The 15382-nt window shown below is 42.4% G+C and overlaps 1 protein-coding gene across 2 annotated transcripts in view; it reads left to right on the top strand.

Annotated features, from left to right (window-relative positions):
- Nucleotides 1–2295: 2295 nt before the first annotated feature.
- Nucleotides 2296–15382, top strand: part of LOC310691326 (uncharacterized protein) — a 68470-nt gene continuing 55383 nt past the window's right edge. Inside the window, exons 1-2 of one of the 2 annotated variants that reach the window (XM_083471064.1) lie at nt 2296–2976; nt 5143–5220. In XM_083471064.1, coding sequence (XP_083327190.1) covers nt 2871–2976; nt 5143–5220 — 184 coding nt within the window. In that variant the 5' untranslated portion in view covers nt 2296–2870. Of the gene's footprint in view, nt 2977–5142; nt 5392–15382 lie in introns of both variants that reach the window. The other variant, XM_083471063.1, reaches the window with a different exon arrangement.

Genomic DNA, 15382 nt, shown 5'->3' with positions numbered 1-15382 from the left:
GGGCCCGGTCTTATTCAACATCTTTATCAATGACTTGGATGATGGACTCAAGGGCATCCTGATCAAATTTGCAGATGACACCAAACTGGGAGGGGTGACTAACACCCCAGAGGACAGGATCACACTTCAAAACGACCTTGACAGATTAGAGAACTGGGCAAAAACAAACAAGATGAATTTTAACAGGGAGAAATGTAAAGTATTACACTCGGGCAAAAAAAATGAGAGGCACAAATACAAGATGGGTGACACCTGGCTTGAGAGCAGTACATGTAGCAGTAAATAATGGAAGTGTTTAAAACAGATAGAAAAATTGGCTTCCAGGTGGAAAAATCAAAATTAGAGACAGAGTTGTTAGAACCCAGCATTAAGAATTTGTCAAGAATGTATAGCTTGCTGTTGGAATGGAATACACAAGATGAAGTGGTTAAGTCTGCAATGATTAAATGGGCACAGGATATTGGTCACAATATTTTGTTTGCTGACTGGGAAAAGTTGTGGACCACAGGTATGAAATTCACGGCGTGTAATGCCTTAAGAGAGAACATTATGAAAATGATATACAGGTGGTACATGACCCCAGTCAAGCTTGCAAAAATTTATCACTTGCCTGACAATAAATGTTGGAAATGTAAGGAAATTGAAGGAACATTCTTTCACCTTTGGTGGACGTGCCCAAAGATTAAGGCTTTCTGGGAAATGATCTATAATGAATTGAAAAAGGTACTTAGGTACACTTTCCTTAAAAAGCCAGAGGCCTTCCTCCTGGGCATTGTCGGCCAATTGGTGTTAAAGAAGGACAGAACTTTTTTCATGTATGCTACAACAGCAGCAAGAATACTCATCGCAAAGTACTGGAAGACGCAAGAATTACCCACCGTGGAAGAATGGCAACTGAAGGTGATAGACTATATGGGACTGGCGGAAATGACGAGCAGAATCCGTGACCAGGGAAGAGATACAGCACAGGAAGACTGGAAGAAATTTAAAGAGTATTTAAAGAAATATTGTAAAATTAATGAAGGTTAGGAAAATGCTGGATTGGTTATTAAGGGGTTAAAAGCGGCAAGGGATAATCAGAAGAAAACAATTTTCTTTTTTTAAAAAAAGAAAAAAAATTAAGTTAAAACTAGGGCAAGGATTTGCTGACAATTGAATTTGAAATTGGAATACAGAAAGGGAAGGTACGAGGAAGTCGTGAAAGTAAGTTAAAAGAAAGTAAACTCTGGAGTTATACATGTTTGTTTTTCTTTTTGTTTATATATGTGTGTATTTGTTAGTATGTTATTGTTATGGTATTGTTACTGTTGTTGTTATTGTATTGTGGTGACTTGTTAAAACTTCATTAAAAATTTAATTAAAAAAAATAATAAAAAAAAAGAGAGCAGTACATGTGAAAAAGATCTAGGAGTCTTGGTTGACCACACACTTGACATGAGCCAACAGTGTGACGCGGCAGCTAAAAAAGCCAATGCATTTCTGGGCTGCATCAATAGGAGTATAGCATCTAGATCAAGGGAAGTAATAGTGCCACTGTATTCTGCTCTGGTCAGACCTCACCTGGAGTACTGTGTCCAGTTCTGGGCACCACAATTCAAGAAGGACACTGACAAACTAGAACGTGTCCAGAGGAGGGCAACCAAAATGGTCAAAGGCCTGGAAACGATGCCTTATAAGGAACAGCTAAGGGAGCTGGGCATGTTTAGCCTGGAGAAGAGGAGGTTAAGGGGTGATATGATAGCCATGTTCAAATATATAAAAGGATGTCACATAGAGGAGGGAGAAAGGTTGTTTTCTGCTGCTCCAGAGAAGCGGACACGGAGCAATGGATCCAAACTACAAGAAAGAAGATTCCACCTAAACATTAGGAAGAACTTCCTGACAGTAAGAGCTGTTTGACAGTGGAATTTGCTGCCAAGGAGTGTGGTGGAGTCTCCTACTTTGGAGGTCTTTAAGCAGAGGCTTGACAACCATATGTCAGGAGTGCTCTGATGGTGTTTCCTGCTTGGCAGGGGGTTGGACTCGATGGCCCTTGTGGTCTCTTCCAACTCTATGATTCTATAATTCTATGATTCTATGCAGTGAACTCCACAGACCCTAATGGGGAACATTGCCAGAATCTTTGCCTCATAAATCCTGGTTTTCCCCTGCCCGAACCTCCTCGCTCCCCGTTGAGGGTACCAAGGGGTGACCACAATTGACTCGTGATGCAAGCCGGACCCCCTCCCCCCCCCATCTCAATGACTGGTTGGTGCATATGGAAGATGGGGAGCCAAGTGACATGGGCAAAATTGTTGCTATGCTAAAAGTGAAAGGTAGCTGTAAGCCAATTGACCCTTTAACAGCAGCTTAAATCTGGAAATTTCCAGACAAATGAAGAATCTATGGTGGGTTAATTGCTTCCCTGGCAGTCCCAGAATATTAAAGGCAGTTGAGGTGTATGTTACTCCTTGAGGTTTACCGTGAAAACCCCTCTCACTAATAAGAATAGTCACAAGGCAGCAGAGAATTAAGATCACAATGTTCCTTCACCATTTTGCTAATTCTGCATCTTGTCCTCTAAATAAGTTAAAGGAAGATGATTATATATATTGTGTTCTCATGCTGTACTTTTATGTTCTGAACTGCCTGTGATCTGCTGATGAAGGGTGGTATACAAATAATAATAACAATAACAATTAACAAATAATAACAAAAGGAGAACTTCCCCATAGCTATTAGGATTTCCCACAAATCCCAATTACACTCAAGTTTCTGGAAGGACTTTCTGGGAACCTCACAGAATAGCCTCTTCTTGGATTGTCTGGGTGGAGCTACTGATGGGAAACAAAGTCTCCCAGGATGCTATATAAGCAGGCCTGGTGGCCCACATGTCATTCACTCTGAATCCTAAAATGTGGGCCAAGATCTTCTTACCATTTGTGGGACTCCTTTGCGGGGCCAGCCTGCCACTGACTTCTTCCCAGGCTGATACAGGTGAGTTTGCTTCTCTTGCCATCCTCTATGCAGCCTTCTCATGCATCTACCTGAAATCTGAGCATCTGGAACCACCCTTAGAAAAAGAGCAATAACAACCCTTGGATTCTCTTCCTCCAACTTTTCTGCTTATTTGCCAGCAGTAAACGGGATAGTCATTCCAAAGGGACAGATCCCATGGTTCCAAAACAAATACCCTTTTATTAAGATTTGTAAGTACCTGTTAGAGGAGACTCTTGAGAGTCCCATGGACTGCAAGCAGATCAAACCTCTCCATTCTTAAGGAAATCAGCCCTGAGTGCTCACTGGAAGGACAGATTGTCAAGCTGAGGCTCCAATACTTTGGGCACCTCATGAGAAAAGAAGACTCCCTGGAAAAGACCCTGATGTTGGGAAAGATGGAGGGCACAAGGAAAAGGGGACGACAGAAGACGAGATGGTTGGACAGTGTTCTCGAAGCCACAAACATGAGTTTGACCAAACTGTGGTAGGCAGTGGAAGATAGGAGTGCCTGGTGTGCTCTGGTCCATGGGGTCACGAAGAGTCGGACACGACCAAACGACTAAACAACAAACGTGCCTGTTTCTGTTTGCTGAGGTCTTTGTAGGTTTAGGGGACAGAAGAGAAATTCTTCTGATAGGGGCAAAGAAGGCAGGGCTCTCAGAAACTATGTAGCTGAAATTATTTAGCTGAGATTCGTGCATTTCAGGGGGAGGTTCTATCAGGGAGGTTCTATCTATACAGGGAGCGCAGCTATCATCAAGCCTTGACCGAAGAACGGTACACTCCTATCTGGGATGGTCTTCCTCTTCCACCAAGCGTGAAGCTTAGGAAGGGACGCACATGAAACAGGGGGACACCTGCCTAGCCAGCCAGGTCAGTCAGATCAGCCCTGGCAATCAATGGGGTGACAGATGTCTCAGTCGGATCACCCTCACATCCATCTTGAGACGTCTCCTGGGGTTCCCAAGTTCAATCATGTATGAGACAATGTGTGCAGAACTAGGAATACACAGGATGGAATATTGCGTGTGGGCTAGCACTATAAAATACGGGTTGCATTTCCATTTTGTTGCCAACCTTTGAGTCTACTCTCTGACCTACTTACGGACTCTGATAAATCCAGAAGTTCCAACTCTTGAATAGGAAAATCAGATCTATTGGTATTCAAATCAGATCTTGAAACCCTTGTATAATTCGAGTGAGAAATATATTTATTGCAATAGTCAAAACAGATTAAGGTACAATGGGGGGGGGACAACATCAAGTCAGGTGTAAATAAAATTTCCTCCCCCAAGATAACAGGGTCACATATCTCAAAATTAATAATTTCTGTCCAAAGCAGGACCTTTATCTTAGCCCGACGGAATGTTTTTCCTTCAGCTTTTGTCAAGGGCAGATTTTTAAACATCTCCAGATATGATAGACATTGTGGATGTTCTTTGAAGGTGCCAGACACTGTAGAACATATCCTTTTCTACTGTCCATTTTACAACCTGCTATGCAAACGCATGCTACCACCACCACCCCTTTAATTGGGTAGTCTAACATCACGGCACAATGAAAATATCAGATTCTATCTGTCTGACATTAACCCGGAATTAACTGCAAGGGAGGCTGAGGTTTTGTTAATAGTATCTCTTGGCACTATTTAGCGGGAAGAAATCCCAATGAAATTCCTCATCATTATATATTTTACATGGCTGTTTATTTGTATATATTTTAAATGTTTTAGGATGCCCTATATTTGTAATGCCTAGAAAGGTTTGGATGAAGAAGTAAGTAAGCATTACAGGGGGCTGGACTAGATGAGCACTGGGGTCCCTTCCAATTCTGGAATTCTATGATTCCACGAAAGAGAATATGCATGGGAAAGGGGGTCAGAGAAAAGAAAAATCACAGGGGTGTAGAGAAGAACAAATGGCGGACAAAAGCAAGACTGGAAGGACTGAGGTGAAAAGTAGAGGTTTTAACCTATGGCATTTATTCATTTGCTGATTTTTAAATCATTTCTAAGCTGCTTAAATCTTAAACAGTGCACTAAGCAACATAAAAACTGTAAAGCAATACAGTACCAGAAAAACCAGAAAAACGGTAATATAAAGTCATTAAAAAACCAGGAATTTCATCTGTCTGTCTGTCTGTCTGTCTATTCTGTTCCCTTAGGTGAAATATTGGTGTGCACTATCTCTGGCTTTGTCCCCGAAGGCATGATGATTATGTGGCAGGCAGGTGGCCAATCAGGTAACACCTCCGGCATCATAAGTGCACGCATTGGTAGCACAGCATACTTCAGCGCTGAAGTACTACCTGTTTCGCAGGTGAACACAATAACTTTCGCAGATGAATTTCAGCTGAAGTTCGTCTGTCAAGCATCTCTACCTGGGTCCCAAACAAATGTCAATGAACCTGAAGGTAAAAACTCTCAACACAGTTGGGACATAGTTTTCCTTTGAAAAGCATGGATTGGGAGCGGGATGATTATTTCCAGATTGCTTAAGATCCTCTCAGGGACTGACCATTTCAAGACTGCTTCCTCCTTAATTCAGAAATTTATTTCAACAACAACAATCTTTATTACGGCCCAGAGACCCAACAAAACATTACAAATCAATACACAGTTCATACAGCCTACCTCCAGGTTAATCAAGCATTTTGTTTAGAATATAGGGCTCATTTGTTCTTGCAACCACCGATAAAAACTTTGCCACTGCCAACGTTCTAGCTTTTGTCCGGTCTTCCAGTAGGAACCTGACATAGTGAGCCTCTGATTTTCCCGGGAAAGGCACCAGCAAGGGTAGTATCAGTTCAGCCCTGGCCTGCTCATACTTCGCACAATGCAACAAAATATGATTTATGGAATCAATGTCTTGAGCACACGAGCAAAGTCTGTTCTGGTAGGGAACTCCTCTCAACCTACCATCCAGCACTGCAGAGGGGAAGACATTTAGTCTGGCTTTGGTTGAAAAGCCTTCGATAGTTAGGTACTGTCAGGTTTTTTATGTAAGATGTTAACTCAAAGACATACCCATATTGAACTCCTGCTGCCAGCGGACTACAGACTGCGTGTGATCGAGATCGCAAGTCACTGTGTGCATTGTCCCATAATCTTTGCTTTAAAACCTTTCGGGCACCTTCATAACCCAGGTAATACAGTTGGGGAGACAGACCAATAGAGGTGGCTTTTTTAGCCATGGTTTTCTGCCATTTGCTGACAAATTCCTCATTGGTCAAATGTTGGTACAGACCCTTCCCTAGATTAAACACTGAAATCCTGAGCCAATGTTTTAGGGCAGCCCACCACGCTGTAGCTGAAATTGGGCATTCACCAGCTTCCAACAGAAGTACGGAGTTGGGGACGCAGTTAGGTACCTGCAGCAGAGATCGTATAAATTTTGCCTGAAAGCCATCTAGCTTTGGCAGGTCCCCATAATGCCAGACATTTGCTGCATACAGGAGTTGGGAAACGGGCTTTGCGTTGAAAACCCTTAAGGCTGCTTCTTGTGAAGAAGAATCTATGTATGGCTAGCTTTCTAATCTACGCCTTTTGAAGGGAGGTTTGCCAATGGTGCTTCCAAGATCCTGTATGATGGAATGTGAGCCCTAGGTAACTGAAGTATTTTACCTATTCAAGGTTATGGCCATCCTCACCCATTTAGACTGGGAGAATCTTCTTTCGAAGACTAAAATTTTAGATTTTTCATAATTAATGGATAAACCATTTCCAGAACAGTAATCAGAAAATTTCCTCAACAGATAATTCAAACCCGGTCTGGAACGTGAGATGATGGCCGCGTCATCAGCATACAACAACAAAGCAACATCAGCATACAACAACAAAGGGGTCGTTCTCATTCCTATTTTTGGAATGTGTCCATCTCGGTCCATTAAGTTCTCTTCTAGGGAAATTTATTTCTGCTTTCCATTATGGCCTGTTGAGATAAGACTTTTCCCATCAGTTGCCATGATATCAGTGCTAGTATTGACTAAAGACACAACTTGAAACTGCAATCAGTCCGGTGGAGGTCTGAACAGTAATTCTCCTTCTATGTCTGCAGAAAGGTTTTCACCGTTCTTGAACAAAACTAAATGCATCTTTTTATCAGAAAGTAACAATGGGAGAAGGAAAGGAAAGAATGTGTACCCTGCAGGGGTCAAGGTGTCTCCCACAATAATTTCCACTCCCATTGAAAACCATTCCCACCTCCAGCCAAGGAGCCTTCTAACCTTCATCTGCCTGTTGATAATGTTTACCCAGCATAGGGTGACGTAGATGAACAGATGATGCCCTTCTATTGCAGGCAGATTTTTATCTCCTTGCCCTGGTGGCCAAGTCCACACATTTAAGGAGCTCTGTACCTAGTAAGCTGCTCCAATAGCAACTGCAGAGATGGTATCATTGGATATGGGATGTTTTTATCTATCCTTGGTTTTCAAACCCAGTCTATACCCAATACCTTCTCTGGGAAGGATGGGGTGCTTTTTGTGCTGGGCGCTTTCTTTATATATGTTGGGGAAAGGAGCTGTGTAAATATTCCTGGAATCTCCACTATCCCACCGTGTCCTCATCCAGCTCAAGGAAGCCCCATGTATGTGCCACAGATCTTCCTTCTCAGGTCCACACACACAAGAACTTCAGTTAAATCCCCTTTGCTCCTTAAACCTTTCATTAAGGATCTACACCCTCTATCTACAGATTAAAAATATTTGTCAGAGAATCCAGCAGAAAATAATCAGCACTAAATGGTGTCATAAATGTTGTCCATCAAGTATGTCTAAACTTAATAGCTGTTGCCTCTCCCTTTCTCTCATACTTTCCCCTGCCAAACATAAAGAAAGCAGCCTTCAGCGAGCACAGACAATCCTCACCAGCATGGTCATAGGGCTCAATGCAAGTGAAGTTTCTGTCCAGTGGGTGAAGAATGCCCTCCTTGAAGGTCGCCATGTGAATCCCGGAGTCTTGAAGGGCAGCATCAAGGACTCCCTCTTGGCCTTCAGCCAGGTGGTAGTTCCCGACTCTGAATGGAACAATGGCACTTCATACTCCTGTATGTTTACCCGCACAGCAGGCACCGTGGAGCCCACCCAGAGGCCTGAGGAAAAATCCCAGGGTGAAAAGTGATGCACACCCCTTTCTCTCTTTTTTTTTCATAATATATTTATTAAAGGTTTTAAACAATATAACCAACTTCACATTCACAACCAAAGGAAAAAAAAACACCATCACAGTCAATACAAGAAAAACATACAAAACATACAAAAAAACAGAGAAAAAGCATAAGAAAGACATGAAAAAGGAAAAAAAAGATTCAATTTCTTAAGTATTATTTCCATAACCCTCTTTCTTGACTCCCTCACATCTCCCTTTTCTGTGTTCTCATTTACAAGATCTAATTCAGCAAAACTTCACCTCCTTTCAAATCTTATTTTATATTATACATTTCAACTATTATGTCTCCAACTTTATCCCCTTTATATTATTTGAGCTTGACATAATATTGTTCAAATTTCAACTTTGTTCTTATAAACCAATTTTGCATACTCCTCTCAAATATGTCACTAATGCCATGTTATCTTCATGTCCTGCATCATTCTAGCATTCATACAGTTTACAATACTTTTGCAAATAGCCTTTAAATTTCTTCCAGTCTTCTTTCACCGACTCTTCTCCCTGATCTCGGATTCTGCCAGTCATTTCTGCCAGTTCCATGTAGTCAATCACCTTCATCTGCCATTCTTCCAGGGTGGGTAGTTCTTGTGTCTTCCAGTACTTTGCAATGAGTATTCTTGCTGCTGTTGTAGCATACATAAAGAAAGTTCTATCCTTCTTTGGCACCAATTGGCCGACAATGCCCAGGAGAAAGGCCTCTGGTTTCTTCAGGAAGGTATATTTAAATACCTTTTTTAGTTCATTATAGATCATTTCCCAGAAGGCCTTAACCTTTGGGCACGTCCACCAAAGGTGAAAGAATGTTCCTTCAGTTTCTTTACATTTCCAACACTTATTGTCTGGCAAATGATATATTTTTGCAAGCTTGACTGGGGTCATGTACCACCTGTAAATCATTTTCATAATATTTTCTTTCAAGGCATTACATGCCGTGAATTTCACACCGGTGGTCCATGACCATTCCCAGTCAGCAAACATAATGTTGTAGCCAATGTCTTGCGGATGCACACCCCTTTCTCAACCTATCCCAGTTTTCCCTCCCCAGCCTATCCCAGATTCAATAATATCCATGTAATTAGGTAGCCTAAGGCTAAATAAACGTGAGCAAACTCGCAGGTATCTCTTGATGTGATCACTTGATTGAGGTGGTGGGTGGGTTCTGGAAAGAAGTGGGGAATGGATTAATCTCCTTGCCAAATCGTGTTGAAGTTTGATTATTGTAGAAGCAATAACCATGAAGTTCACTGGGAGGGCTTTTGGCTAGTCGCGGTCTCTTAGCCTATCCTTCCTCACCAGGGTTTAGACTCTAACCGAGCACAGATTTTTGTCTCCCCCCCCCCCCCCTGCAGAGCATGTCCTATAAAAGGAAAGGTGAGTGGAGTGACAACAATTCATTTTGCTGACCAGGGTCTTCTGCCTGTTGATCATGTTTACCCAGCATCAGTTGACCTCGATGAACAGGTGGTGCAGTTCTGTCGGAGGCAGATTTTCATATCCTTGCCCTGGTGGTCCAGTCCACACATTAAGGAGCTATGTAGCTAGCTGAGATTCCTGCTTTGCAGGGAGTTGGACTAGATGACCCTTGGGACCCTTTTCCACGATTCAAGGAAAATATGCTTGGGAAAGAGGGTCAGAGAGAAGGAAAATCACAGGGGTGTAGAGATGAAAGGATGGCAGACAAAAGCAAGAAGGACTGAGATGGAAAGCAGAGGTTTTAATCCAGGGCATTTTTTCATTCAATGATATTAAAATCATTTCTAAGCTGCTTTATATTTAAAAATAACACATTTAAGGGGTGAAAAAATACAATGTGCTGCTGCCATGAAGCATGTATGAAAAATACAGAAGGTAGGCAAACCCTTCAGAATAACCCTGTCAAGAATTCCTGTGTTCATCAGAATGTCACCATAGCCCTTTCTAGATGGTCCTGCTTGTCCTTCCTTCCAAAACTACCATTTCCTAAATGCTGCCTGTCCATCAGGTCTGTCTTAACTCTAATAACTGTTGCCTCTCCCTTTGTCTCATACTAACCCCCACCGGAAACTTAAAAAGACAAGGCGAATGGTCCCCATGCCAATTTCTATTGCACTGCAAAGAAACCAGTCTTCAGCAAGCACAGACAATGCTCACTGGCTTGGTCACAGGGCTCAATACAAGTGAAGTTTCTGTTCAGTGGATTGATTAATTATTATTATTATTATTATTATTATTATTATTATTATTATTATTATTATTTATACCCCACCCATCAGGCTGGGCTTCCCCAGCCATTCTGGGCCACTCCCAACAGAATTAAAAACACAATAAAACATCAAACATTAAATACCTCCCAAAACAAGGAAGCCTTCAAATGTCTTCAAAAAGTCAGATAGTTGTTTATTTCCTTGACATCTGGTGGAAGGGCGTTCCACAGGGCGGGTGCCCCTACTGAGAAGGCCCTCTGTCTAGTTCCCTCATTGAGGGTCAGCATGTGAAAACCCGAATATTGAAGGACAGCAGCAAGGTTTCCCTCTTGGCCTTCAGCCAGCTGATAGTTTCCTACTCTGACTGAATCAATGACACCATGAAGCTCACCCAGAGGCCTGAGGAGAAATTCCAGGGAGAAAAATGATGCACACCCCTTCCTCAACATTGCAAGCTCTCCAGCCTAAACTACATCTTTCTCTTCAGCCTATCAATGATTTCCATACTTCATCTACAGATAAATAAAATCTCAATACATTACATCACAGGGGTTCTGTACTGATAATATAGAGAGGCGTAGTAGTGTGTATGCTAACTTCAGCTCTTTGGAGAAATGGTGGGATACAAATCAACACTAGATGAAGCATATCCTACTGTATCTATCCCATCTGGGGACAAATTTCTGGTGAATGGGGCATGGGCCACCTGTCACTTTTTAGATTAGCAAATGGAATGTCCTGTATTCTTCTGATTCTGCCATAGTATGATAGAAAGCTTAGGCCATTCATATATAATATTAAAAGGGTAGTTGCAAAATGCCCCCATTGAACATGTTGATTTCTGTTCCTTCCTGGAGTGCAGTTCCTATGGAGATCTCTTAGCCACCTGCCACTTATTATTATAATGCTGCGAGGAACAGTGGAGAGTCATTATCAGATCTCGAAAAAGGAATGAACAGATTTGCTTTTGGGGTGGGGTTGAGGAACAGCACTCAAATGGTAAAGGGCTAATCACTGGCCTCCTAGGATCATGGAAGCCCCTATAATTTGTTCCAACTGCCCAAAGCTCCAAAGACTTGCCAGAGGATACTAGAAAATGATCAACCAGTAAACCTGAAAATTGATATAAATACCCCCCCACCCCCGAGCAATGTACACCTGAGAGTAGGTGAAAAGGCGGGCAGGGCTCTGTCACTTTCCTTTCATACATTTCCCCTTTTATTCCACCTTACATCAGCTAACCTTGCTAGCACTTAAGGCATGCATTGGTGTCTCAGTCAAAGACATAGCTGATGTATTTCTCTTAAGAGATGGGTTAGAAGAATTAGCCACCAACCTATGTAGACAGTTAAGTCTGGTACTTTCTGTTTCTGTACAGAGGAGATTCTCAATATAGAGGGATGCTTTGCTGATTAGATGTTGTGGCTTCTGATAGCTCTACCTTTGTTGCTTCCTATGGGGTACAAAGTAAATACTCTGGAGTGTCCCAGAAATGATCCCCACCCTGTTCCACATGAGTGGTTCCAGCCAGGAGCTCTCTTCATTGGTGAAATTGCTTCTCAGTTAGTTTACCATTCTCATGAAGTTTCATTCAGTGAACATCCTTCTCAGAACCAGTTTGATGTTCCAGAGTAAGAAATTGCTTCGTTTGCTCTGCATCTTTTGTCGCTGCTCAGATCACAAATATATTGTTTCTGTAAATGACAGAATGTTAAGAGAGAAAATCTGTGTGTGTGTGTGTGTGTGTGTGTGTGTGTGTGTGTGTGTCCGTCCCCGTCCGTGTCTGTCTGTAGGTTTGGCAAATACCCACCCCCCCAATAGAATCTATTAGAAATTACTAACATTGTGATAGCAGGAAACATACTCATTATACAAAGGGATGAACAAATTCTACCTCTATATGCAGAATGGTGACAAAATTCTACCAGCACATCCTTGCTTTGGCATTTGCTGTGAACGAAATCAATGAGAATCCGAAGTTCCTACCCAATGTCACACTTGGATTCCATATCTATGATAGCTACTACGATGCAAGGATGACTTATCGTACCACTTTGGATGTGCTCTTCAGAACAGATAAATTTGTTCCCAACTACCAGTGTGACAGACACAAAAAGCTCATGGCTACAGTGGCGGACTTGGCTCTGATACCTCTAATCAGATTTTCCTACTCACGGCCACACGCACAATGACTTCAGCTGAAGGCACTTTAACTCCTTAAAGTTACTGAGTATTTACCACCCCACCCTCGGTCTTCTGTAGAGATTTGAAATGTCAGAGAATCTAAGAGATAATAATCAGCACTCCTACCAAACTGCAAGCCTCCATGATTCTCTGGGGAGAAACTGTTATGTACTGAAGTTCTCACCCTGGGCCAGCAGGGGGATACTGTAGATAGTTATGCAAATGAAGGATCGAAAAGTGACGTTTAGTGATTGGATAGTTTTGTATGCAAATGAAGGATCGAAAAGTGACATTCAGTGATTGGATAGTTTTAGAACGTTGCAACAGTTACAATTGTTCTGTAGCTCTATATAAGCAGGATGACTGAGCTCCTCAGTTTAGTTCTGTTCCAGCTTACAAAATAAAGAGCTGCTTTGGAGAAATCGCTGTGTCGTCTGCTATGTCAACCCACAACTTAACAGAAACCATGACATTTAAACCATTGCAGGGATTGTGACCTGGATATAAAAGAGAGAGGAGTTAGAGTTATTGAGGAGGCTTACAGATTCATTTTTAAAGCAGTTTTTTACCACTGCTGATGAATGTGAATGTTACAAGACAAGGGCTCCTCTACTCCTTGGGGAACATATGTCATTGAGAGGAGAAATATTTCCTGACCAGAAAGCAGAATGCAGGTAGATTCTGGGAAAGCCTCATGTAGTTTCAGATAATATGATCAACGAGTTGAGATAAAGTTTGGGGACATCTTGCTGCTGTGAAGCTGGTGTGAAAAATAAAGAAAGGAGGCACATCCTTCGGAATAACCCTGCCATGCTGAATACATCAGTTGCTTAAAGCATGGTTCTGATATGGCCCGGGTGGAGTTCCCGCCAGCTCCTTCACTTTGAATTGACCAATGAGAGGCCTGCTCAGGTGAGAGGGGATACGTGGCTGCCCACCTGCCAGGGCAGAACAGAGCCTGTTTAGTCTTCTGCTGCACTGGTGTTAAGTAAGAAGACAGGCCCAAAAAACCAGTCTCCTTTCAAAATCCTTGAACATTAAACAAGAAAGTGGTGGTGCCGGCTGCAGAGAGAACCAATTCCTTGCAAGTACAGAAAATACCTTACGTAGCACTGGAAAAAGTGCCAGTTCCACATACTGTATAGGGATGTTGTACATGAATAAGGGGCTCAGACAAAAATTAGCCAATCAGTGCTCCCTCATCACAAGGCAGCAGAGAATTAAGGTCACAATGTTCTTTCTCCATTTTGCGAATTCTGCATCTTGTCCTCTAAAGAATATCAGGGAAGAAGAATATATATTTTGCGTTCTCATGTTGTACTTTTATGTTCTGAACTGCCTGTAATCTGCTAATGAAGGGTGGTATAAAATAATAGCAATAGGCGAACTTCCCCATAGCTATTAGGGTTTCCCACAAATCCCAATTACACTCAAGTTTCTGGAAGGACTTTCTGAGAACCTCACAGAATAGCCTCTTCTTGGATTGTCTGGGTGGAGCTACTGATGGGAAACGTATCTCACCAAAGTCTCCCAGGATGCTATATAAGCAGGCCTGGTGGCCCACATGCCATTCACACTGAATCCGAAAATGTGGGCCAAGATCTTCTTACTATTTGTGGGACTCCTTTGCGGGGCCAGCCTGCCACTGACTTCTTCCCAGGCTGATACAGGTGAATTTGCTTCTCTTTCCCTCCTCTTTGCAGCTTTCTCATGCATCTACCTGAAATCTGGGAATCTGGAACCACCCTTAGAAAAAGAGCAATAACAACCCTTGGATTCTCTTACTCCAACTTTTCTGCTTATTTGCCAGCAGTAAACGGGATAGTCATTCCAAAGGGACAGATCCCATGGTTCCAAAACAAATACCCTTTTATTAACATTTGTAAGTGCCTGTTTCTTTGTGCTGAGACCTTTGTAGGTTTAGGGGACAGAAGAGACATTCTTCTGATAGTGGGAAAGAAGGCAGGGCTCTCACAAACTATGTAGCTGAAATTATTTAGCTGAGATTCCTGCATTACAGAGGGAGATTCTATCAGGGAGGTTCTATCTAGACAGGGAGCACAGCTATTATCAAGCCTTGACCGAAGAATGGTACACTCCTTCTACCTGGTATGCTCGTCTTCTTCCACCGAGCGTGAAGCTTAGGAAGGGACGCACATGAAACAGGGGGACACCTGCCTAGCCAGCCAGGCCAGTCAGATCAGCCCTGGTGATCAATGGGGTGACAGATGTCTCAGTCGGATCACCCTCACATCCCACTTGAGAGGTCTCCTGGGGCTCCCAAGTTCAATCATGTATGAGACAATGTGTGCAGAACGAGGTATACACACGATGGAATATTGGGTGTGGGCTAGCACTATAAAATACGGCTTGCATTTCCATTTTGTTGCCAACCTTTGAGTCTACTCTCTGACCTACTTACGGACTCTGATAAATAAGTTCCAACTCTTACATAGGAAAATAAGATCTATTGGTATTCAAATTAGATCTTGAAACCCTTGTATAATTTGAGTGAGCAATATATTTATTGCAATGGTCAAAACAGATTAAGGTACATTGGGGGAAACAACATCAAGTCAGGTGTAAATATAATTTGCTCCCCTGAGATAACAGGGTCACATATCTCAAAATTAATAATTTCTGTCCAACTCAGGACCTTTATCTTAGCCCGACTGAATGTTTTTCCTGCAGCTTTTGTCAAGGGCAGATTTTTAAACATCCCCAGAAATGATAGACATTGGGGATGTGCTTTGAATGTGCCGGACACTGTAGAACATATCCTTTTCTACTGTCCATTTTACAACCTGCTACGCAAACGCATGCTACCCCCCCCCCCTTTATTGGGTAGTCTAACATCACGGCACAATAA

The sequence above is a fragment of the Podarcis liolepis genome, assembly GCF_965112155.1.
Source record: "Podarcis liolepis genome assembly, chromosome: 13".
In the NCBI taxonomy this organism is placed as follows: domain Eukaryota; kingdom Metazoa; phylum Chordata; class Lepidosauria; order Squamata; family Lacertidae; genus Podarcis; species Podarcis liolepis.
Note: the sequence above shows the minus strand (reverse complement) of the source record. Positions and strands in the feature narration are given on the sequence as shown.